This window comes from Cyprinus carpio, chromosome B5 (assembly GCF_018340385.1).
Source record: "Cyprinus carpio isolate SPL01 chromosome B5, ASM1834038v1, whole genome shotgun sequence".
Taxonomy (NCBI): domain Eukaryota; kingdom Metazoa; phylum Chordata; class Actinopteri; order Cypriniformes; family Cyprinidae; genus Cyprinus; species Cyprinus carpio.
Window position 1 is genome coordinate 5,531,019 of NC_056601.1, and position 26,741 is coordinate 5,557,759.

A 26,741-nucleotide genomic window follows, 5' to 3' on the forward strand; every position below is an offset into this window, starting at 1 on the left:
AATGTTTTTAAAATCAAAGCAATCTTATCGGTTGTTATATTGTCAGTACACACATTTTAATAACATATACAAAATTCCAAGCGTTTGTTCGTTTTTTTTACATTTTTAAAAAAAAGTCAGTTAAGTTCACCAAGGTTACAGTTGGATCCAAAACACTACAAATAGTAATATTGTGAAATATTATTACAAAAGAAAATAGAATTATTACAACAGTTTTATATTTGAATATATTTTAAAATTACATTTATTCCTGCAATGCCCATTACTCCAGTCTTCACATATGTCACATGATCCTTCAGAAACAATTGTAATATGCTGATTTGGAACTCAAGAAATATTGTTTTCAGGATACTCAAGCTCAACAGGAATTCCTGACAGCATTTGTTTGAAAAATAAATCTTTTTTTTCAGTGTAGGTCTTTAATGTCACTTGTTGATCAAAGCATCCCTGCTGAATAAGACTATTCGTTTCTTTAAAAAAAAACTTTCTGACCGCAAACTTTTAAACGGTATTTCATACAAAAAATATCTACTGTATTTTAGAATAACTGAAACCTGACCCAACTCAAATTGTGTAATAACAGAAAGTCAGTTCTCCTTACATTGATCATAGCATTGGAGGTGATGCGAAAGAGGGTGGCTCTCTCGTTGACAGCCTTGATTTTCTCTCCTCCCTCCAGAGGCACACGTAAGGTCTCGAGCTCACTCAGAGACCGCTGCAGCGCCGCTCCGTGCTTGGCTATCAGGTCATTGCACGTGCTCAAGTCATCCAACTTACTGGCCAGAGTCTTGAGAGTGCCCTGGATCTCACTTTGGTCTGACTGAGAGGTGGGCTCCTCGTCCGCAGAGTCATCTACAGAGAGAGAGATGGGAGGAAATTTCATTATTGTTTCAAAACAGGAAAAAAAAAAACATCCCATGTCCCCACAATGTGTTTTCCAGCTGTTTTTTAGATCACAGCTCCTCCTAATTTCCCTCATTAATTAATGCTGATTTTACAGGTGGCTGAGGCCCTAACAGCAGGCACCCAGTCAATATTACCACATATGCAAACAGAGCACAAACACCCAAATCAACACACACACAAACACACATAGATGGCGGACAGCTTTAAGAGAAAATGACTTCTCACAAAATATTACCTGTTAAAAGGATAGTTCACCCAAAAATGAAAATTTGATGTTTATCTGCTTATCCCCAGGGCATCCAAGATGTAGGAGACTTTGTTTCTTCAGTAGAACACAAAGATTTTTAACACAAACCATTGCAGTCTGTCAGTCTTATAATGGATGTGGATGGGAATCACGGCTAAAGCATACAATAAAAACAATAAAAAAAATAAAAAAAACATAAAACCATGATTCCCATCCACTTCCATTATAAGACTGACAGAGCGCAACGGTTTGTGTTAAAAATCTTTGTTTGTGTTCTACAGAAGAAACAAAGTCACCTACATCTTGGATGTCCTGGGTGTAAGCAGATAATCATCAAATTTTCATTTTTGGGTGAATTATCCCTTTAAGAAACCTGGAAGTCTCAGATAAAATTGTGTTTCCTAATTAAGTCATACTGGAGAACACACTGGCAGGGTGAGGACTGAAGAAGCAAAAACAAATATAATTTCAAGCAATTCAATAATGTTTTTTACACCAAAAGAAACAAGTATTTTGACAAAAAAAAAGTTTTGTCAATTGTCTTCTATGGAAAAAATAAGTAGGCTATAAGCACTTTGTTCTTAAAACCACCAAAATAAGTCAGCATTTGTGAACTTCTGGTTTCATTGCCCCCAATCAATGGGTTTTTGTTTAAATGCCTGAAGATCTGTGGTAAACACAAGCTCATTTTTTATATTTTAAAGTTTTCTATGACATAAAAGTTGACACTGAAGTCATGCAGTGATGTAGTTTGTTTATTGCTTAACTTTAGATTGTTACGTCTGCCGATTGTATTAGGGCTTCAATTTTTTGCAACATTTGCTAGTGGATAGGATGTGCTAAAAATAAAAGATAAATAATTTGGATGCCGAAATGTGTTCACTTTGCACAGTTCCACAGCTGCCATCATTTAAGTCCATTGATGTGTGGACACGCTCACACACACAATGGCTCCCTTCCAATGACACAGGTGGCATAAATATAGAGCAAATGGAGAAAACACATCAGGACAGAGCTGAGATCCTGAAGCTGAGTTGAGGCCATGATAGGATCAAGCAACATGGATGCAATGAGACAGCTACTCACAGACACGTTTATTACAAAACAATGTACTTAGAAAACAATTTCTGAAAGGAAGGACGCTGTTGCTCATCTCTAACAAAAAAAAAGACTATTTGGAAAAAAGACATAGTATGTGTGAGAAAAGAGGACATGGCAACCTCATTCAGAGCAGCAGAGCGGGGCATGGGTGAGATTGATTTGACTGTGTTTGTTCTTCCTCAGCAGAGAGAAGAGCAGCCATCAGCAAACTGTTCAGAGACTGAACACATTAACCTTCTCATGACTCGACAACAACATAGGCAGATAGAAAACATTGAGGAGGAGGAAGAGGGGTCACTTTAGGGCACTTCCTGTAGAAAGAAGTTAAGTTACATGCTAACTAAACGAGAGTCTTCTATGACTTAATACCAGATCATTATTATGCATTAAAAGGTCTCTCCTGCTTCTCAGTTCATTGTAGTTTTAATTTAAACAGCAACAGAATGACATCTTGAGGGTCTAAATGCCAACATGGGGAAAACGCTCAATCAAATCGTCCATTTCTAGAACTTCTTCTTTTCTCTCTTTCTATTAGCCACTAACACACAGACACACACACACACTGGCTGACTCTGCACATACATCACATATTTGTGAGCTGTGTGACTGCTGACAGAGGAATCTGTGGGTATGTTACTAACAGCATATGACCATACAAAGTACTTTCCATGCAGTACATAGGCCTATATTGTGCACAGTATAGATTAGATTAGAAAAAAATCTGGATTAAAATGTTCATTAATGTATGTTATTGTTGCATATTATTTCACATACTAATTATAAGTAATATAAATTATATACCGCACAGTATATAGCACACTAGTGTTTCATTCCAAACAGAACATCTCTTTCCCTTCCTCTTTTGGGTTTAATCTTGAGCACACATATAGCCAGAAAACAAAAAAGCAGACACACACAGCTTTACATTAAGAGTAGCTTTTACCCTGTCACCTTTCAGCTTTAGAAGAGCTGCTGATGAAGGTCTGAGGGTAATGTGCAGCTGGTATAGGGAGATTACAGCTCATTTCCACAGCAGCTCCTCAGTCTGGGAACTGTCCGACAGAAGGACAAAGTGGCTTGCTATTTTATAACACTTACAGGCCTTAAAGGAGTAGTTCACTTCCAGAATGACAATTCTGTCATCATTTACTCACCCTCCACTTGTCCCAAACCTATATGAGTTTCTTTCTTCTGTTGAACACAGAAGAAGATATTTCGAAAAATGTTTGTATCCGAACAGTTGATAGGCACCATTGACTTCCATAGTATTTTTTCCTACAATGGAAGTCAATGGTGCTCATCAATTGTTTGGATACTAACATTTTTCAAAATATATTCTTTTGTGTTCAACAGAAGAAAGAACTCATACAGGTTTGGGAGGGTGAGTAAATGATGACAGAATTGTCATTCTGGAAGTGAACTACTCTTTTAACCAGCTGCAAGGCACCAGTCAGTGTAGAGGTCTTATTCTAGACATATATCACAATCAGCAAACTGCGCACACAAATATCTACTTACAGAGTGACATTACAGAGAAAGTAGTAGTAAATATTAAATGCAAACACATACAAATCTTTCTGCCACCATCTGTCTTATTTACAATCTAAAATGTAGCTCAACATCAGATTACAGAATAACTATTACATCGAATGGTACTTTAGTAGAAACCCACTATGTATGTTTGCACTTCATATTTTTTTTACAACCTTTTGACCATTACATTTTTCTGAGCTCAGCTGTATGTCTGAAATAGGAACATTAAGCTAAGAATGATGTATGGTGAATATGTCAAGGAGCACAACCTACTAGCCTGCAATAATGTGGTAATAAATCTGACAAAGGAATTACTTCTAATAGATTTACTTAATAAATGTATAAGCTGGTTTCATACTTCCAAATTTACTGTAGTAATGCCACTGCCAGCAATAGTTCACATTCACATAGGATTTAAAACAGTTTTCAAGTTTTAGTTAAAAGATTAAAAAGAATTTATAAGAACTCATTTAAGAAGGTGGGATAAACTCTGTCAGCTTTCACTTTGAGGCCAGCAAACAGAATATGCCTAAAATGAGGAGAGTCTCCTTGCAAAGCTCACCTTGCAATTCATTTTTGTTTGTTTGTCTGCATTTTCTGTCATTACTGCAAAAGACAGTCAAGACTTCACAGTAAGTAATGTGGGAAAGACTGTACTTCTATATAATATAGATTATAATTTCACTATAGAAAATGCTTGAATGTCACTCCAATATGTAAAAAATTCCATACAAAGTGCATTTCAAAGGAGAATTTCCTAACTGTCAACCTCTTTTAGAAAGCACATCAAGTGTGCATCAACTTGTATGATTATTTATTTAGGATCTATGGATGCAATCTCACCAGCTTTCATCTATTTGAGGGATAAAAGTTGCAGAAGGCAGAAAACATCAACAAATGAACAGCCAGATCAGATGGACATGCTGCAGTTGAAACATGATGATGCAGATATAGATTATGTAGCACTGCAATGAGCAGATGGCAGTGTTTAATCTTCTCCAGCCAGAGTCTATCAAACATATAAAACTAATGTATATTACCTCCACACCAACTTTAATAACTTAGAAATCTACAGATTGTGCCTCCCTGCTGGAAATGAACATAAAAATGACAAAAAACAGTGTTAAATGGATAAACGAGTTATTAGGAGGTAACAGACAATGACTGAGGCAATATACAGTAGGTGCAATGTATATAAAAAAAATAAGTGTAATAAAAGTATAATACTATAAGCCAATAAGAATCAATAAGTGAATTTTATGAATATATAAAGAAGCAAGTAAAAAAAAGTTAACCTATTATGTGAATAATACTGTTGAACAGAATTAAAATAACAGCCATACAAGAACATTCAAAAACAGGGGTTTTGTAAAGTTAGTTGCTGTAATTAATTTACAGCAGTAAGGCTGAATTTTTATTGCCTGTGGGTGGAAACTGCGCAATAGCCATTTTGGTTTGTGCCCAGGCAATTCTGTTTCTCAGAATATAAACGACTGGGATGCCTGGGGTCTTTAAGAATGATCCGGTCATCTTAAGTCATCTATCTGAATATATGTCATGGATGCTGGGTGCTGTGATGGACTACATTGTCTTCACCACCCTCTGCAGTTCCAAGGCATTAAAATACAGAACAGTTTCTGTAGCAGGCAAGTGATGCAGTTGTTAGGAATTCTCTCAATCATGCATCTGGAGAGTTTGTCACAATCAGTGGTGACATGCCAATCTTTCCTCGCCTATGGACTCGTATCTTTCAGGGAGGCACACTGTAGTTCTAATGTAAGTAAGTGTTCGTTTGATAGACTCTGTAGTGGTTGGAACAGATAGAAAATGGCATTCTGCTCATTGCGGTGCTACGTAAACTACATAATTCTATTGTTTTGGATAAAAGCATCTGCTAAATGCATAAATGTGCATTTAAATGTACTGAGAAAAACAGGTGCTGGCGTGCCTTTTTCCTCACTGCTGTTTTGCAAGACTCAACATCCCTCAAGTAGCATCAGATCCATTAAGAATAATGAGAGAGTAACACTAGACAGTCTCAGCCATATCTTGATTGACAAATCGGTAAACCTGATTAAGGACTCTGAATAAGTCCTTCTACTTTCATTCAAACAGTATTATTTACAGATCAGGTCCTGTTAGGACAGAAATCAAGGGTTAGGCCCCAACTAATCTGCTTAATATAAAAAGTACTTTTTCTTAGGTTTCACACCAAGCTCTGTTAGAAGGTTCTGTAGCAGATGGTAAGAAGATAGTAAAAATCCTTCTAAAAGTGGTGCTGCTTCTCTCTGGAATGGAGATTTTTGAGAGCTTCTTATTATATCACTCAGAATGAATGAGAATAGAGGTGATGTACTGATTTCAAAGCGTGGTGATTAATCGATGTAATACTTTATATAAGGACTGGCACCACTGCTGGGGATCAACAGTACACTACTTACTGCTGGAAACAATATTTTCCCAACAAGAATGTGCAGTCGTATAATGACAAGACAACAATGAACTAAATCACAGGCATTCTCATTGTAAATTACTACTTTTGACTGTAAGATCTCTAAGCGGAGTATTAAGGTGTTAATGGTCACGAAAACAGCTACAATTAGAGCTGCAATGAACTTGCAGGGTTTAAAGACAAAACAGTGACAATGACATTACATCAAGTTTCTAATAGAATTTTGATACCCCATGAACTCATTTGCAGAGTAAAATGGTTTGGTTTTGGTTTGGTTGAACTTACTAAACTCATTGAATCACATGATGAAATCCCAGCTATCATGTTAAATTCCTGAACAGCCAAAGAAGTCATGCATATTAACTAGAAATGTGCTGTCTAATGAAGCAAAAAACATGGTTATTATTTAAATTGCAGAATAGAAACCAAATATAACACATACATGATTTGAGATATTTTTGTTACAGTATAGCTGAAATGACTCTCTTTTAAAGCAACTTTTGAAAATGTTTCTAAGATTTAAAATTGTCTGCCAACAGTAAGTGCAAATTATGTTTTGATTATTTACCTGAGATGCATCAATGCATTTATTTAATCCTAGCTAAACACAACTGTGTAACTGATTTGTCATACTGTAAAACTGTGAACATACTGCACACACCACCATAATTAACATCTTTCACCTTCATATCCAACAATAGACAGAGAAAAATTAGTATGTATTTATAGCTTAAAAAGCTGACAAGTGGTGTTTTCTAAAAACATATGAAGGTTATTGACTAAATAAACAGGCTGATGTATAAATACATTATTGATTTTTGCGTGGAGGACATGCAGGAGACAAGTGCTTCATTTTCAGTTTGTTGTTTTTTGCGTGGAGGACATGAATTAGTAATGTTGTTTTTTTTTAGTTCAAATTTTGAATGGGTAGTCATTAGAGAAACATGTTTTTTGGGTCCAGATGGTGCAGCTACAGCATCTACCAACAGGGGCTAACAGGCCATGCTAACCAGCTAACTAGACCATTTGGGTTTAACAGCAGACATATGAACAGCCAGGGAAATGTGTGAAGCAGCATCTTCACGAAGAGAGACATGCTGTAAACAAAACCACTAGGGCAAAAAGAGATTTCATTCATTTAGAAATCCTGCTGGTTTTGATCAGACATCTGTCTGCAGCGTGAGACAGAACCACAGGAGCACACGTCTGAGCATGGCTGGATCCTGCTGTAATCAAGAGTGGGTACGGCCCAAGACGACCCACCACAGAGACATAATTTCATATCGCAGTCCTTTCCTTCTGCAAACATTTAATATGCCATATGCTCTGCTTCTCTCTCTCTTCTTCCACCTATTCCAACTGCCACATACGTCCTCATCCAAACAGTGTTTACATAAGAAAAGGGTGAAATTTCTCTGTTCACACTTGTTTATTGGCACAACAGATCGTTTTTTGGATTACATGAGGCCAGCAGGCACAGGCGATCGCTGGACTGAGTGTTTTTCTGTTCGGGGTGAGATCAGTCCTGTGGGGAGAGGCGGCTAGACACCGGAGCCGTTCCTGTGGACCGTGAGTGTTTCCTACACATACAGACTCTCGCCCCGCAGCTTCATCTCCCTCTTGGTCTCTCACTTTCTCCCTCTACGCCTGCTATATTTCACACCAGGGAGCATTCAAGAGAGAAAGAGCTTCTAGAACTACATAGCTGGTTTATGTGTGCATTTGTGCACGACTGTAAATGTGAGAGAAACAGTGTGGGCAGGGATTTCTGGGAAATTCTTGATGTCTAGACTGGACTGTTCTAGATGTAGGAGGACTCTGGGGCTTTCAGGGTAGTCTGAAAAGGGTAAAGGCTGCAACACGAAGAGATGAAAGACCACAGAGGACATCTGTGCCAACTGCTCAACCATGTGGCAAGAGCAGAGGAAAAATTACTCTAAACAAGCAATAACTAAATAGCAAGGGAGTGGAACAGATTAAAATGCTCTGCAGAGAAACAATGTCACGGATCTTAAGATAAAAAATGCATGGATGAGAAAGATACAGATATGAGAGACATCAGGGAACATAAGAGAAGGCATCATGGCAGTGTTTCCTAAAGTTTTCAACTTTAAGGGGTCATATGATGCGATTTCAAATTTTCCTTTCTCTTTGGAGTGTTCCAAGCTCTTGGTGAATAAATAAGATATGTAAAGTTGCAAAGACTAGACTAAAGTCTCAGATCCAAAGAGATATTCTTTGTAAAAGTGACTGTTATAATGTTATGATCGAGACTCTGAGCATAAATAGTTTTTCTATAACAAACTATAAAATATTTTCTATTAAAAACGTTAATGCCCTGGCAGTGGCAAATAGCTTTGGTTTTATATTTAATTTGATTACATTAACGTTATAAGTTGAGATTTACAAAAAAGAATTTAACTGCTACTATGTAAAAGGAAATTTTACTGCTACTATGACAAACCAAATGTTATTGCACGTTTGTTCACATAGCAGTACTTTTAAATGAACACTAATTTTGAATGCATTATTGAATTTTGTGCATAACAATGCGATTAATCGCAATTTAAAAAAATGTACTCACTGCCCAGCACTAATATATTTAAGTTTAATACTTCATCTTTGAGATCTACAAACATTGCCTTGGTAACTGAAATAAAAGACATTTTTAAGTTGTTTTAAGTTTTAAGTTTTTCATGTAATATTTATATTTTATTTTATTTTATTTCAGCTTCATTTCAATGAATAATTTATTTTTTTTTCATTTTAGTTAATAATAGTTTTAACTAATAACAGCACTGGATAAACGACACAGGGAATAAAGCAACAGTTTTGACTGACACAAAACACTTGCCACCTCAATATCACAAGACACCGTTCAAAAAAGCTATAGATAGGGAGAGAATGCAGAAAAAAGAAGATAAGAGGAGGAATTAGACAGACAAGGAGAGACAGAGTGACAAAAGGCAAAAGAAAGAAAGGCAGGAAGTCCACAAAACCTTCAAGAAGTCCTCTGGCCAGAGGAGAACTGGCCCCCTGACTGAGCCTGGTTTCTCCCAAGGTTTTTTTCTCCATTCTTTCACCGATGGAGTTTTGGTTCCTTTGGCTTGCTTATTTGGGGACACTTAATTTCCAGCGATATCGTTGATTGCACAGATACTATTTGAACTGAACTGAGCTGGATGATGACATCACTGAATTCAGTGATGAACTGCTTTTAACTGAAAATTGAGTCTTTACTACAGTCCTTTTGCATTGACACTATTTTCCTATTTAATACTGTAAAGTTGCTTTGACACAATCTGTATTGTTAAAAGCACTATATAAATAAAGGCGACTTGACTTGACAAGACAAGATAAGAGAAAGTGTGGTAATCCCATCTGAGACTGTAGTGAATGACTGGACAGCTGGACAGATAAACAGCACAAGGATTCACGTCTCACATTATAAAATCACCAAAGCATGTCTCTCCTTCCTTTTCCCTTCTTTCTTATCCTTTCCAGCCAGTTTTATAATCAGTTACGACTGTTGTAGAAACCAGGCTGAGTGTGTATCCAAGCATACAGAGTCTCTCAACTGTACAGTGATCCCTATGGGCTAACACACACACACACACACACACACACACACACAGAGTCACAAACAAAACAAAAGGCAAAGACTAATAAACAACCACAATGCAGATCAAATCATGTACTTGAAAAAAAGGAGATTAGAACCCGCATACATGTTTCCAGTCTCTCTCTCATAAACACACACACACAAATCACATGCAAATCACACTGTAATGCCCAACGGACAGACATTAAAAAAGGAAGGAACGATGGATAGCAGGAGGAGAGATGGATGGAGGTATGAGGAAGAGAGAGATGCACCATCTGTCAGTGTGTAGTAAATCAGGTCAGGCTGGAGTGTGTGAGATTATAAAACACACACAGAGACATGGCACAGCAGTGAGACATACAACACACACCACACAAATAACACACACACACACATACACACCCGCCGTTTACAAACACACAAGAGAAACTTGCCATTAACCACTCAAAGTCCACTGAGCCACAGCAGAAAAATTCTTCACATATCTAAGAAGGTATTTAATTCAATATATAATACAGATATATCCAACGCACAGTGGCTATGACGATCTATCTAGGCAAAACCAACTCGCCTGGACACACGCTATTATATTACTTACACACAGGAGAGAGCCCTCCTCCTCTCTGCTGGCACAGAGATTCACTCTTCAGTTAAGAATCCAGCCAGAGCCGAACGAAAGAATGGTAGCGTGTGAGAGAGATAGTGAGCTTGTCTATGAGCTCACCCTTATAAAAAAGAAGAGGTCACTTGTGTCGGTTCTCTGCTCTGGTCTATACTTAGAGAAAATGAATGAGCTTACAGAGAAAGAGGAGAGGTAGAAAGACTAGGAGGGGGAGAGAGCAGCCAGTAAGATAGGTGGGAAAATAAGAGCAAGGAGAGAGAGAGAGAGAGAGAGAGAGAGAGAGAGAGAGAGAATACCAGGGAAACGGTCACCAATTAATCATTGACGCTTTGCTCAAAGAATAGACTTCAGCACCATGGACAGAGGAATGGAGAGTGAAATATGAAGAGCTAAACGACAACGTGTTGTCCACATGTCAGGCATGTTGCGGTGGGTGTGAAATGATGACAGGGACGCGAGGCGCTCCTTTCTTGCCTTGTGATGTGCCTGTTGAGGAATGCTGGGTAATGAGTGTACATACCAGAACTGATCGTTCAGCACCACACTCCCTGAGCGTGACAGACAGGAAGCTGAAAAACCACATGCATGTCTGTATACCTTCATTAGACTCTAAACAAGCCCAATGTCATGCTGTTAAACAGCTCATACTGGAAACAGAAGGAGAGCACAAGGAAGTAACAAAAACAGAGGGCAACTAAAAACAGAAGTGAATAAAAGGCCAAGGTGCGTCAGTGTCAACGCCTCTTGTTTACTTTGAATAGAGTGACGTCAAGTGTTGCCAAACTGAATTTTGGGTCCGTTGTGTAGTATCACTGGCATTGCTCGCGGCAGAAGTTTAAAACTTTTTTTAACTTTAAGCGCCAACGCAGGCGTCAGCCAATCAGATCTCCTTATGCAAATACCCTAGCACAGACGCTAGCCAATTTCGTTCATGCAACACTAGAAAAGTAATAATCACGAATATTGTGTTCAAAGTGGATGTCATGGCAAATGTCAGCAGACAGTCAAGATTTGAAAGTCCAAAAAAAAAAAAAAGTCTTTATTTCTGTGGTAGGTTGCAATATGTAGTCTGTCTCTTTGGATGCAAAATGCTTAGACTATTCAACTATGTCATCTAATAACTTCAGTTATATAGTAACACAGATTAGTCTAATTTAAATCTGAAAAGTGCAATTTCCTATTAAATATCTGCCAATTGATCAGTCGAGTTCTTAAGACACAGTCATAACATAATGACTAAGTTTTTTCAACCAGCCCTGGTCTCTAGTTAAGAGAAAAATGCAAAAGAAAATGTTTTAGTTGTGTGAATAACCAATAATAATAGGGATGCTGTCCACTAATGACCCACTAACTAAAATATCTAATACAAAGATGGGCAATTGTAGTCCTAAAGGATTTTTCAAGTGTGTTTGATAAGGGATAAAGCTAAACTCTCCAGAGCAGTGGCTCTCCAGGACCATAATTGCTTCTCCCTGGTCCAACAGCTATTGTGGTCATAGCATTGTGGTCAGGTATGGCCTGCCACCTGCTGGCTTTTTTATGATATTACACTATAAACCACATGTTTACATGAAGCAGGTGACTAACAGGTTTAGTTGGTGATGACTTATTAATCTTGCAGATGCTTGTATGCGAAGACACCTACAAAGCCTTCAAGCCACACATTTATCATATGTGTTCTCTAGGGATTAAATCCCATGACCTTGGCACTGGCGAATCTGTATTTCAGTCTATACAGGATCTCAGTGCAGGATCACATCACCATGACACCCACTCCCAGCATCCTGAAACCAGACACTGGAGCACAGGGATCAGCCGCTGTCAGAGTGACTCAGAGTTTGTGTGAAAACAAACAGAGTGAGGTGGGTCTTCTGGGATTCTGAGGCAGAGACAGAGAGAGACAGACAGGTGGGGATGCAGATAAAAATACTGATGCAAAAATAGACACTGTTCTGTGCGGTACTTTTAGATCTCATGGTGTTGATCTAAAAACTTGAGATCAATGATGTGAGTCTGACCCACTTCTCAAGAAAAAGAGTAATTATATTTTATTATGATAATACTAACAAAAACATGTATCATGGTTTCCACAAAAACATTAAGCAGAACAGCTGCTTTCAACATTGTTTGTAATAAGAAATGTTATCAGCATACTAGAAAGATTTCTGAAGGATTATGTGACACTGAAGACTGGAGTAATAGCTGCATATATATATATATATATATATATATATATGCAGCTGTGTGTTGCTCTTTTACTATACAGTATATATATATATATATATATATATATATATATATATATATATATATATATATATACTGTATAGTAAAATTGTAGTAACATTTCACAACATTACTGTTTTTTTTTCTGATCAAATAAATTTCAGACCCCAAACTTCTGAATGGTAGTATATGTACTGTTTATACACATTAATTCTGTATTATGGAATTATGCTAGCTATATGATCTGTATGTGGTCTTTAATGTAAAGGTCTACAGTTAATTTTGAAGATTGCCTAGCCATCGTACTTTGTACAAATTTAAATGTCTAAGTTATTTTCTTTTTTCCTTTGTATTTATCTATATAGCACATTTAATGCAACCACTGATTGCCCAAAGTGCTTTACTGTCACTAACACACATGCATAAATAACATACAACCACAGAATAAAAAAAAGAAATACAGAGAGCAACACACAGAGTCATAGACAAGGTAAACAATCAAAAACACCCCATCATGAAGATGCCCAGAAAATCTTTAAAAGATCTGCTTTTAACCTTAAATTTTGGTAGTGACTTTATTGACCTGACAGAAAAGGGGAGATCATTTCAAAGTTTGATGTCCGACACAAGAAAAGGCTCTGTCACCCTTTTGTTTGTATTTAGTTCTTACTAAGTTAGTGGGATCCTTGGAGTTGTCAGGGTGATTTTACTGGCCTTTAGTATTTAATGTTCTGAACATGATTCATTACAGACCATTTATGCATGGCACACAGACAAAGGGATTGAATCATTTTAGTTTGAGAGAGTTCAGGTGCACTGAGCACAAACACACACAACATCACATCATCAGCGTTCTGTCTGCCATTCAACTCTATAGAGGAATGAATCTGCCATTTATACTGACACACATACCGCTCGCATAGACAGAATACACAGAATGCGACAGCTCCGCAAAAATAGAAGGGTTTGTTTGTGTGTGAGAGGAAAGAGTGGGCAGCATCTGAAATGGAATGAAGAGAGGGGGCTGGAGCACAGCCAGGGTTTCATATGGATGAGAGTCTGACATACAAGAGAGATTAGAGAGAGAAATAAAAAAAGAGTGTCATGTGTTGTCATGTGAGTGCTGGCTAGGTTCTCATGAGAACTGAGATCACGTGCCAAAATAAACACACCGGCCCCCTAGTGGTGAAACTATTAAAAGCAGAAAACATTTTTTCTCCACTTATATGATGGTGAATACTAATTTGAGCAATATATCTTTGTGTAAAAAAAATTCTGGAAAAAAAAAATTCCTACCGATTTATCAAATATTTTAAGTTTCAGTTATAATTTTTCATTTAAACAAGCTAAGTACAATGGTACATACAATACATAACTGAATGAAAAGTTTCTACACTCATTCGTGTTTATAAAATACAGCTAAGTTAAAGTACGTGTAGGGTTAACGTCTGGAGTTACGCGTACATAAAACAAGTTCTATCCAAAAGCAAAAGCCATCTGCTTCAGGAGCTCACAGAGCAATGACAGCTGTGTGTGTCACAGGAGAGGAGCGCTTCAGGTCTCAAATATAGGACAGCGCTGGAACATGGCGAATGTGCTAACCCACTCTGACCCTGAGTACTGCCAAAGAACTAACAGACAACACACGGAGTGATTCATACAGCTTTGTATGATAACATTTAGAGCTTGACCCAAGAGTTCAATTAAAGTATTAGGAAGCCCTTGAAGGAACCTTAGATCCTCACGTACAAATTGTATGTGTTGTGTTTTTATTTTTTATGTTTTTTCTTATTCATTTACAATAATTTATTCACATAATCATTTTATAATGATTAGTCATTCATATGATGTATTTGATTATTTTTATTATTTGATTATTATCATTTGATTATTTTTAATATTTATCATTATATTAAGTATTTTTATTGTTTATTCATTTATTATGTTTCTTATGAATTTTCCCTAGCTTATGCATTTTCATTGTTGATGCTTGTGGGGTTTCATGAACTGTTTTGTCTGTATGAATAGAGATAGATAAGAGGGAATGTTTATGGAAACCCAAGGTTTATGGGATGTTGCGGTGAAGCAGTTTTGGTATATCAGTAGTTTGAACATTGAGACACACGCAACTAAGACTGTTAAATAAACTGTAACTTTTTACCATCATCACTTTGTCTCCTGCTTCTGCTTTTCTCTGGCTTTTCTCAGTTTTTTCTCTGGTTTTTGACAGAAGACTGTTAAACACTCGATACCAGACAAGACTTGCTGCATAACAGGGTTTGGGTATTAACTGCGCTGCTGACTAGCTGTTCTGTTACTGGACAAACTGATATTTTCTGACGGGATCTGGCATCCAGGGCTGGATCCTAATTATTATCTGGTGTGGAGAGCCGATCTAACATCCTGGAATGAGATTTTTAATTAAAAGGAAATTACCACATATCTTTAAACACATGCAGCAACAGCTTTGACCAAATAATGCCTTGTCTTTCAAGAAAAAAAGAGAGAGCTGCAAAATAGCAGGCACTGGCTATATTTACAATGACTGCAATAATATGAACAAGACCTAATATTCTCAAAATTATTCAATTCATATAGCCATTTGCATTTGAGGTTGTTGATTAATGAATGTTGTCTACACATTGTATATATCCAACTCTCAGTTCTAAAGTAGTAAATATCTGGAGTCTTGCAGTCCATGTAATCATGTCCTCTAAAGGTCCTAAAGTTTGAATAGCACTGTTACATAAACATAAGCAATAAAATCATGCTCCATGCAGTCCTGAAACCCAGAGGTACCATCTCATCTAGACTTGTTCAGAATTCAGTCAATGAGAAGCATGAACAGATCTATAGTATGTAGTGTTTCAAGCCAAAGCGTAATACAATCCGTGTGACAGCTTAATGTTCAGGTCAAAGATATCTTTAGTGGAAAGAGAGATTTGACGGATCTGAAGCAATGCAGTGACCCACAGCAGTTACCACAAACTAAACAATAATAAAAAAAAAAAAAACATCTTTGAGCCAGTCCAGTCCAAATGCAATCATTCCAGGGCTCAACAAAAAGGACTGCCTGAACCGTGTGAGATAGTCTCAAGTCTTAATTTAAAATTCTATTCATATTTAAATATTTGGTTTTCTATGATATATTGAACATTGTTGTTCAATTCTGATAATTTAAATGCATCATCAGGGTAATGTTAGCCAGCTGGCTGACGTGGCTGACACTTTGTCATGTCTTTTTTTTTCTTCCAGAATTTAAAATGGGTTGAAAATGATAAATACTCATGTCAATGTTTTTTCAGACAAAGTGCATCCATAAATTCATATATTATATCTGGTTAATTACCAGTTCTTAATTCCAAGTGGTCATAAACTGCCTTTGTTTTTTATTTTGTACTGTTCTCTGAGGTCCATGTATACTGTTATCAAGATTTTTACATCAAAAACATGATAATTCAGAAGCAATAGGCTATTTTCTGTCCTGTTTTGACCCCCCTCATCAGAACACTCTGTTTGAACAGACCTGGTGGATTGTAGACTTGGAAGTAAACGCCCACTGTCAGTTTTGGGTGTAATTAGTTACTGTACTTTAAAGGGATACTCCACCCTACATGTATTTAGCCTTTGATTTGAAAGAAAACAGTGCATACTTGTGGCCGGCTGATACAGAAGAGCATACGCAGCATACGGTGATATGGAGAGACACAGAGGAAACTGTTGACAAAGGAATTGTTGAATAAAGTCGGTATTTATGTTTTCTTGGCTTACAAAAAGTGTTCCCGTCGCTTCATATAACCCAGATTGCACGTCTGATGGCAGATGGAGTATTCTGACGACGACTTTTATACCTTTTCTGGACCTTGACACTGTTATTTACAAGGCAATCTATGGGACAGTCACAAGCCTCCCGGTTTTCATCCAAAATATCTTAAATTGTGTTCCGAAGATGAATGAAGCTTTTACAGGTTTGGAACGACATGGAGGTAAGTGATTAATGACAAAATTTTAATTTTGGGGTGGAGAATCCCTTTAATTACTTTTACCTTGAAAAAGTAAAGTAAGGTGTTACTCTTATTTTATTATGTAATTTAATTACAGTTACTTCTTATGTAATTGAACTTAATACTGTGTATAGACTGTAGAACATTTATATAGAATGCAATAGTGTACTTAACATCAAAATTTAAAGTCCAACCTTAAAATGCATGCTTTTTATGTACCCTTCTCACTTTAAATACTTTGGTGAGTTAATAAGAACATTGGTAACACTTAAGTGTCCAGTTCTCAATATTAACTAGTTAGTTATTAGCATGAATATTACTGGGATATTGGCTGTTATTATTACTTAAAAAGCACATATTAATGTCTTGTTCTTCAAGACCTTATTCTAAATCCTTAATTCTACCCAATTCTTAAACTTAACAACTACTTTACTAAGTATTAATAAGCAGTAAGTAGGTGTATATTGAGGCAAAAGTATAAGTTAATAGTTAGTTAATAGTGAGAATTGGACTCTAAAGTGTGACCTGAATAGTTTATGTAGTTATCTATTATTTATTTGAAAGAATTAAAAGAACAGTTTAATTTCTATCCTTATATGATTAACTTGTTGAGGTTGATAAAGGATTTAGAAAGTAATTAGTAATAATTAATTAAATACTTTTTGGAGAGGGTAATTTGTACAGTAATCTAATTACACTGTTGAAGATGTAATTAGTAAATAGTAATTAATTACTTTTTTAGAGTAACTTATCCAATACTGCCCAGTAAATATCAAACAATCTGTAATAACAGACAAAGCAATAGTGACCACATAATAAAAACAGTTACTCAAACTTGTGTAGTGCGACATTACTGTCGAATCCAATATAGTCGACTTGGCACAGTATCATCTTTTAGTTTTAAGCTTTCTGAAAATTCTGCACTTAATTGTGCATTGTTTGTAAAGTGTTGTGTGGTATAATGAAGTGAACAAAGGACCAAGTTCTTACTGATGTTAATTGAGAATAAAGTTCATCAAATAAAGTTTATCGCTTGATTGCTGTGTAGACCTGAATTTGCCTCTCTCATTATTTACACTACATGCGTGAATCAGTGGGCGGGGCTAAACAGGCAGTGATGTATAAGCAAGTGTTGATCTTCTGAGGAGACGGTGTTTACTGAGACACCAAAACAGTTGTTTTGGCAGACTGGCTTCAATATAATCTGTTTTTAGACTAATGAGAAAGTTTTGAGTTCTGAAACTCATAGGATGTTTTTAATAATACAATGACCTCACAAAACCTTAATTTTGTTTTTAGTTAATTTAGTTATATAATTTTAATTTTATATTTTATATAAAAATGTCATGGCCAGTGCAAATTTGATCTCCTGACTGGACCAGAAGAAGAAAATTCTTATTGTTGAGCCCTGCAATTTTCTGCAAACACTCTGAACTACACACCAACCCTGCAAACATGATGCAAAGCCTCTGTAAGAAGCCCAGTCACCTTACCAGACTGATAACAGTGTGATAGCGGGGCTGTGGGGCCATTGTCTAAAAGCACAGACATTTTCCATTTAAAACCTTTATGCAGCAACTCAATTAACACAATTAGTTCTAAGCAGAAAAAAAATAACATGGATCCAGATTTCTATACTGTTTCAATTACAAAGTAACACTTTCAACCATATGATTAGATGCCATCTTGCCAAAAAGGCAGATGAGTGTTCCACATTTGCTATAAAAGCAACTTCAAAGTGACCTATTGTTGCCAGGAAACTTCAGATAAATGTTTGTTAAAGACTTGAAGGACTGATGTGATGTGTTGAATATAGCTGAATCATTGTCCCAGTTTATTATATGGACAATCAATTTACAAGCCCAAATAAAATGTTGGCAAATAAGTGTGACAATTATCAATTTCAGCTTAAAAGCACAAGCTAAAAAACAAACAAACATCTATGTTCACCAGAATTTTCCCACTCTTACCGGACTGATCATTCATCATTCGGATGGCTTTGGCCTTGGCTAGCTCCAGTGCTGTGACCCATCTCTGCCTCTCCACCTCTGTGCTGGCTTTCAGATGGTACGTGCGCCCCCCACTGCTCAGAACAATATTGCAGGCGTCTTCGGTGTCGATGTGCGCCGTGGCCAGGTTGATGGTGCCGCGGCACGTATGGGCCATCTCTGCCTGCGTCCTATCAAGAGCGACGAAGACAGAAGGAGCAACCAAAACATGGAGTGCAGGAAATGAGAGGGAGGTGTTAGTACATGATGACAAAAAGACACCAAGAGAAAAAAAAAAAGAAAAAAAAAATTCACAGAAAGACAGACAGTGAACAATGAGGAGAAGAAGAGAGAGAAAAAGAAATTGATTAATTATATTGTTAATCCCAAATTTCCATTTTGTCAAATGCTGAAGAGAGTACCACAATGCATAACTCTTTGTTATGATGTAACTTGCAGGATAGCTGTACTGTGAATGAAATCATAAGTAGAGTGAATAATGCACCAGTCGTATGTAAGAGAGAAAAACACTGAGCACCTGTAAGCGTTACATTACTACACACAGCTGCATACTGAGTGGGCAGAGAATAGAAGTTAACATGGCTATTGTGTGTCAGCTGGCCAAACAACAACACTCAAACAAACCAGCCAGTGTCACAGCCAGAGAGACAGGGAACAGAGCGTGATGTAAACCCTGAAAGAGAGATCAGGAAGAGAACTTACAGTACCCACTATCAAACAGCAAAGAAACTACTGAGGCCTACACTAGTGAAAATACTTTATAGTAGTAATACGTTTATAATAATTTTATTTCATACTAAGTATAGTTCATATCTATTAACATTCACTGACATATTGCTCAAGATTTATATTTAAATTACACTAGCTAATTCAACTTTATTTGGAGTACTACTAGTGCACAATTCACATTTCTTAATAATAAGCCTAATAATAAGCCTGTGTTTTTTAATGTCACTATTGATAAGGATTGTGTGATCTTTGATAAATATCAGTCTTTGAATGCAATATATTTTTTTAATTGTACCTGAAGTATACTTGCAATAGTTTCACTTTAGCACAATCAAATATACTGTACTTCAGTATATCTTTAGTTGGACTTCAGCACTACTTTCACACAATTAAAGTGAATTAAGCACAAAATTAGTTGTTCCAATTTAGCAGACTTTAAGTATACCAGTTTCGTATACTAGAAGTACAACTGCAGGGTATTTTTATTAAGCACATATATATGCAAATGTATTTGTAGTATATTCACCATGAAATAAATGTATTTCAAATACATTTTAGTATATTTATTTTTCCGAAACATGACATTTCTCAAAAAAAAAAAAGAGAAAAGTACAGGGCTGCGTTCCTCAAAAGCATTGTGAGCTAAGTTGATCATAGAGACCATTGGTAGCAATGGTTCTACGATCTACAGCTGACAGACAGACAGACAGACAGACAGACAGACGAGGGTGGCTGGTTGTTTAGTGTGTGAAATATTTCAGGTCTAAAAGGATAGCAGAGCCTCTTGGTAGTCTGTCAGGCCATTCTAAGGAGCTCTAATTTAACCAAGCCTTGAGTAGAGGCCTAACAAAAGCCTTAATCCTCACAAAACACAGCCAAAGAAAGACAGACAGGGAATAAAGACAGATCCCTCATTCAGCTGCTTATGAAACACTGATTCAAACTCAGTCACGCCACTGAGGCTTTGCTGACTCAGAAAGAGAAAATGAAAAAGAGCTTCAGTGAAAGTGTAAAAGTGAGGGCAGTAAAAGGCATGAAGGGGTAGAGAGGAGGAGCCGAAAAGTGGGGAGACATACAGAGAGCCAGTACCCTATCTCTGTGTTACTGCTCTGGTTACCCAGTTTCTGTTGCACATCTCTAATGGAATGTCAAAGCTCTGACCTCTCAGAGAAACTGTGAGATGCATTCCACTCATTCAGAGCCAGTCAGACATCTCTGACACGGATATACACTGTGCTTGTGGAAATTAATGTGTCTGTATTTAATGTGAAACGTGTGTTATCTGTGTAACCGCTCTCTCCCGGGTCCTCACTGCCCACCTCGTTCTTGTTCCGGGTGGGCTCGAACCCGGGTCTCGCACTAACAAGGAGGTTAAAGACTGCAATCACTAGCGTCAGTCGCTAGTAGGGTTGGGAACCGAGAACCGGTTCTGTTTTTTGAAAAGAACCGGAACCTTGAGCAATTTCTAAGTTTCGGTTCCAAAAACGGTTCTGGTGCGAAATAACAGAAACGCCGCCCTGTTTCTTTAATTACTGAGCACATTGTTTCCAATGACGCGCACTCCACAGACTCGCCGTGCCGCATCGTGTCCCACGAGTGTACGCGCACTCGCGCCTCTGATAACTGTGCACGTCGTTTTGTCTGACTGTACATGTACCGGCAGCGCATAGCACCTGCTGTCACTAAATTACATTATATTCGTCCCATATTGTCATTAATATACATACTGACTTCAACTTGGACCACTAAATAAATAGACTGCTATTGTTATGCAAGTATGAGGGTTAGATTATTTAGTGTACAGGTCATTTCATGAGTGATAAACAGTGATAGAAAAAAAATATTTTCATGCATTTTAAATGTTTAAAAATGTGGAAACCACTCATTGCATCACAACATCTCCTTACTGCATTATTATTTGTAAAATAGGGGCTTTATGGAGTGTGTGTATACATGGTTATAAGTATAAGTTTATATTTCATTAATTTAGGGAAATGAACAGCTTATTCCTGCTCGAAAAGCAAAATGTTATTGATAGTGTAAAAAACATCAACTCTGAAGCACATGCTGATTGATGGACTAGCATTACTCAACAATACTTACTTCCTTTCAGGAACACTACATTCAATAAAGGTAAAATAGTAAAAGACAGAATAATAGTTCATTTAAATGGAACCAGAATCGGAACCTGAAAATTTTTATACTGTAATTTATGTTGAATTTTGACATTGCCAACCCTTAAATTAAGTTGACAATAAGTAATAAACAGTATTGAGCATTGAGTAGTTGTGCATTTTTCCTTACCACTATTTTTTTAATTGTTGTTTAATGATTTTAATGGAACCGGAATCTGAAAATTTCTAACGATTCCCAACCCTAGTCGCTAGTGCGTCTCTTGAGATCAGGGGAGTGAGGTTTACCTGCACAGCACCTACCCGCTGGTCTCCGTTACATATGGCGGGATGCTAGATACCAATAAAATGTTAAAAATGCAAACATTCCTTTCTTCTGAACTGTTCTCATGAGCTGCATGCAAAAGAAAACATACAGCACAACCAAGTTAGTCTGATTCACAAAAAATTATTCATATAAACCAGTTATTTATATTGTATCAAAAACATATTTACTATGATTTTTTTTTCTCAAACCAAATTCACCCAATGCCGATTTTAAAGATTTAATTGGTCACGTCAATTTAAAGTGCTAATTGCCTACACAACACTGAAACAAATACTCACCCCTAACCTTAACCTGCATCCTAACCTTAACCTAAGTGTTTGGTAGCATATACTGATAGATAGCATTACTGTTTGTCATGAGATCCATCTTTCTGAACTTTGAACTGAGTCCATAAAATTTAAACTGCACAAGTTGATCAATGAAATTGGCTGTGAGGTGGGATTTCTGCTCAACTAGTTTGGAAGAAAAGAAAAATCATGTACATTATCAGTGTAGTCCAGTTGAAGGGCAAATAAGGGAGTGTTTTTTAAGGAATAACTCAAAGACTCACGAGTTACCATTTTAATCAGTCTGATGAATCTATCAGTGATTGTGCCTGACTGAATCAGTCAGAGTGGTTACCGAATTAACATTGGACTCATTTAAACTTCAAGTTATCATTACTGTCAGTGACATCAATCTTAAAATAAACAAAGTTTTGTGTACTTTAGGTTTGTTAACTTTAAAAATGTAGCCTATGATCACTGACTGGATGTTCACATGACTGCAAAAACAGTTCATGTGTATTGTGTGTTAAATTATTGCCTGTGCATGAAACCATCATTTAAACCAAGTTTAAAAACCACAATTGTACAGTCTCTGTCATGTCTGCAGTTCATGTTAATACTAATAAATGTTAAGAGCATTTCTGTCTACATTTGCACCCAGCAAGTTGTTTCCATTTTGAATAATCATTTCAGTAAAGAAGTCTACTTGGAAACTGAACAATCTGTGTGAGAAAATGGATTAAAAAAATATACCAGCATAATAGGAAATCTGAATCAGAAAACAAGCGATTCTCTCTTTCCACATACGAGACACTATAGTCTCCCTACTGCGTCTGAGAGTGTTGAAAGTGTAGAGTCCAACGTCTGCTGGCTACATTTTTTTCAGGCCTTCTGGGGACTGATGGTCTGACAGTCAAGCAAACCAAGTAATTGGCTGAATCCAAACTCAGGTGACCGAGTCACTAGGGGGGAGGGAGAGATACACATTCAGCTCAGAGACCAACCATCAATTACCATATTCACTCCACCACACAAAAGAAAAAAACCCTCTAGAGCTTAGATTGAATACTCAAACCCTACCAAAGCAAATGCAGACAGGAGAAAGAAAGAGCAAGCTGGGGGAAGGAGGTGTGGAGGGGTAAAAGCAAAGATCTTAAATTAGCTTCACCCACCCTGCAGGGGACAGACTGGACGCAAATGGCTGTAAGTGGGTCAGAACTGAGAACATGAACCATGCCGAGCAAAAAGAGAGAGACAGAGATATGTCATTAAAACCTGCAGAAAGAGAGAGAGGTAGGGAAAGAGAGAAGAGAGAAGACTAAGAAAAGGGTAAAGGCCCCGATATACTCAAAACGAAGTTCTTTTTCATTCTTTGTTTAGGGGTAAAACGAAGTTCGAAATACATGAGCAGCGGTATACCATTATAGAACATCCTGACGCCACCCACCCTGGTGAAAGAAACGTTTAAATGAATATGTTATATTTGCTGCACACTTTCCTCTCGGTAACAAAATAAACACAATAAAAATGGAGAAAACAGTAAGAATTTTTTTTATAAAAAGCATCTGTTCATAGCGACATGGCTTTGCTCGCATAAGCTTTGCAAATTAGCACTCCCGTGAAGTCACGTCACGTGTGACTACATGGCATTTTAATCAATATATTGCTTAAAAGCAAGCAGCAGAATTAAATATGAAAACTGTCTTATTTCATCAAAAGCAAAATTTTATTTACCACTATAAAGCGGCTCTCCACTGCACGAACATCTCTCCTTCAAGGACTCTGTAGACGAGATTTACCGTGGGGAAGTCGTGGCCTAGTGGTTAGAGAGTTTGACTCCTAACCCTAAGGTTGTGGATTCGGGTCTCGGGCCGGCAATACCATGACTGAGGTGCCCTTGAGCAAGGCCCTGAACCCCCAACTGCTCCCGGGCGCCGCAGCATAAATGGCTGCCCACTGCTCCGGGTGTGTGTTCACGGTGTGTGTGTGTTCGCTGTTGTGTGTGTGCACTTTGGATGGGTTAAATGCAGAGCACAAATTCTGAGTATGGGTTTCAAATGAACCCAGAGCAGAGTTCCGCATGAAAGAATGCGGAGCCTCAGTGAACACCTCCTATGACGTAATCATCATGGAACAATTGTAGTACGAAGGTGTTTTGCAGCCAGAACAAACTTCTCCAGAAAGTTCGCTTTGGCAAACTGTTTCGAACTCCCAAAACTAACTCATTTCAATTTTGTTCGAAATGACATCACATCAGTTCATTCTTCGATTTCGCTTGAAGTATATCAGGGAAAGTGAGGCAATGACAAAAATAAATATCAGATGAGAGATTCTTTTTAGCAGCTGTTACTACAGTCTTCAGTGTCACATGATCCTGCAGAAATCATTCTAACACACTGAATTGCTGCTCAAGAAACATTTCTTATTTTATTATCAATATTTAAAACAGCTCAATGTTGAAAACAGTCATTCTGTGATGAATATACAATTCAAAAGAACAGCATTTACAGGTCCTTCTCAAAAAAATAGCATATTGTGAAAAAGTTCATTATTTTTCATAATGTAATGATAAAAATTAAACTTTCATATATTTTAGATTCATTGCACACCAACTGAAATATTTCAGGTCTTTTATTGTTTTAATACTGATGATTTTGGCATACAGCTCATGAAAACCCAAAATTCCTATCTCAAAAAATTAGCATATTTCATCCGACCAATAAAGAAAAGTGTTTTTAATACAAAAAAAAGTCAACCTTCAAATAATTATGTTCAGTTATGCACTCAATACTTGGTCGGGAATCCTTTTGCAGAAATGACTGCTTCAATGCGGCGTGGCATGGAGGCAATCAGCCTGTGGCACTGCTGAGGGGTTATGGAGGCCCAGGATGCTTGGATAGCGGCCTTAAGCTCATCCAGAGTGTTGGGTCTTGCGTCTCTCAACTTTCTCTTCACAATATCCCACAGATTCTCTATGGGGGGTTCAGGTCAGGAGAGTTGGCAGGCCAATTGAGCACAGTAATACCATGGTCAGTAAACCATTTACCAGTGGTTTTGGCACTGTGAGCAGGTGCCAGGTCGTGCTGAAAAACGAAATCTTCATCTCCATAAAGCTTTTCAGCAGATGGAAGCATGAAGTGCTCCAAAATCTCCTGATAGCTAGCTGCATTGACCCTGCCCTTGATAAAACATAGTGGACCAACACCAGCAGCTGACATGGCACCCCAGACCATCATTGACTGTGGGTACTTGACACTGGACTTCAGGCATTTTGGCTTTTCCTTCTCCCCAGTCTTCCTCCAGACTCTGGCACCTTGATTTCCGAATGACATGCAAAATTTGCTTTCATCCGAAAAAAGTACTTTGGACCACTGAGCAACAGTCCAGTGCTGCTTCTCTGTAGCCCAGGTCAGGCGCTTCTGCTGCTGTTTCTGGTTCAAAAGCACACGCCTGTGCACGATGGCTCTGGATGTTTCTACTCCAGACTCAGTCCACTGCTTCCGCAGGTCCCCCAAGGTCTGGAATCGGTCCTTCTCCACAATCTTCCTCAGGGTCCGGTCACTTCTTCTCGTTGTGCAGCGTTTTTTGCCACACTTTTTCCTTCCCACAGACTTCCCACTGAGGTGCCTTGATACAGCACTCTGGGAACAGCCTATTCGTTCAGAAATTTCTTTCTGTGTCTTACCCTCGTCGCTTGAGGGTGTCAATGATGGCCTTCTGGACAGAAGTCAGGTCGGCAGTCTTACCCATGATTGCCGTTTTGAGTAATGAACCAGGCTGGGAGTTTTTTAAAAGCCTCAGGAATCTTTTGCAGGTGTTTAGAGTTAATTAGTTGATTCAGATGATTAGGTTAATAGCTCGTTTAGAGAACCTTTTCATGATATGCTAATTTTTGAGATAGGAATTTTGGGTTTTCATGAGCTGTATGCCAAAATCATCAGTATTAAAACAATAAAAGACCTGAAATATTTCAGTTGGTGTGCAATGAATCTAAAATATATGAAAGTTACATTTTTATCATTACATTATGGAAAATAATGAACTTTTTCACAATATGCAAATTTTTTGAGAAGAACCTGTATTTGAAATACAAATATTTTGTAACTTTATAAATGTTTTACTGTCACTTTTGATCAATTTGATGCATACTTGCAGAATAAAATGTAAAAAAAGAGCAGCAACTCTGAGTGGCCAAAAGAGCAGCAACTCCTTCTTTTCTGTACCGTAACTTGGCTTGCTCAGGTGTCACATTATTTCATATATGTCACATTAGCACTATCACTTTGTATCATTTAGAAAAGTGAACTATTTTTATTTCTATATTCTGTTATCCCTCTATGTATGCATTTTTTTTTTACTTTTTCCAGTCCTAACACACTCCCAATCTCATACTAGCCCCTGGAGACTATTAAGAGAGGGCTTGCTCTGCAGTGCCCATAAATCATGCCTACTACTGCAAAAAAAAAAACTGCATATTATCACATGCAAGAGAAACACACTCAGCAATGACTGATGATTACTCAAACTGTGAAATTTACTTTATTTAGAGTCCAAAAATAATTATAGGAAGTGTGCAAAGTTT

At 37.4% G+C, this 26,741-nt stretch overlaps 1 protein-coding gene across 1 annotated transcript in view; it reads right to left on the reverse strand.

Annotated features, from left to right (window-relative positions):
- The window catches only part of LOC109090291 (oxysterol-binding protein 2-like), a 55,140-nt gene that overhangs the window by 19,626 nt on the left and 8,773 nt on the right, over positions 1–26,741 (reverse strand). The window contains exons 2-3 of the mRNA XM_042723389.1: positions 18,666–18,874; positions 602–852 (exon numbers count right to left, since the gene is read on the reverse strand). Coding sequence (XP_042579323.1) covers positions 602–852; positions 18,666–18,874 — 460 coding nt within the window. The remainder of the gene's footprint in view (positions 1–601; positions 853–18,665; positions 18,875–26,741) is intronic.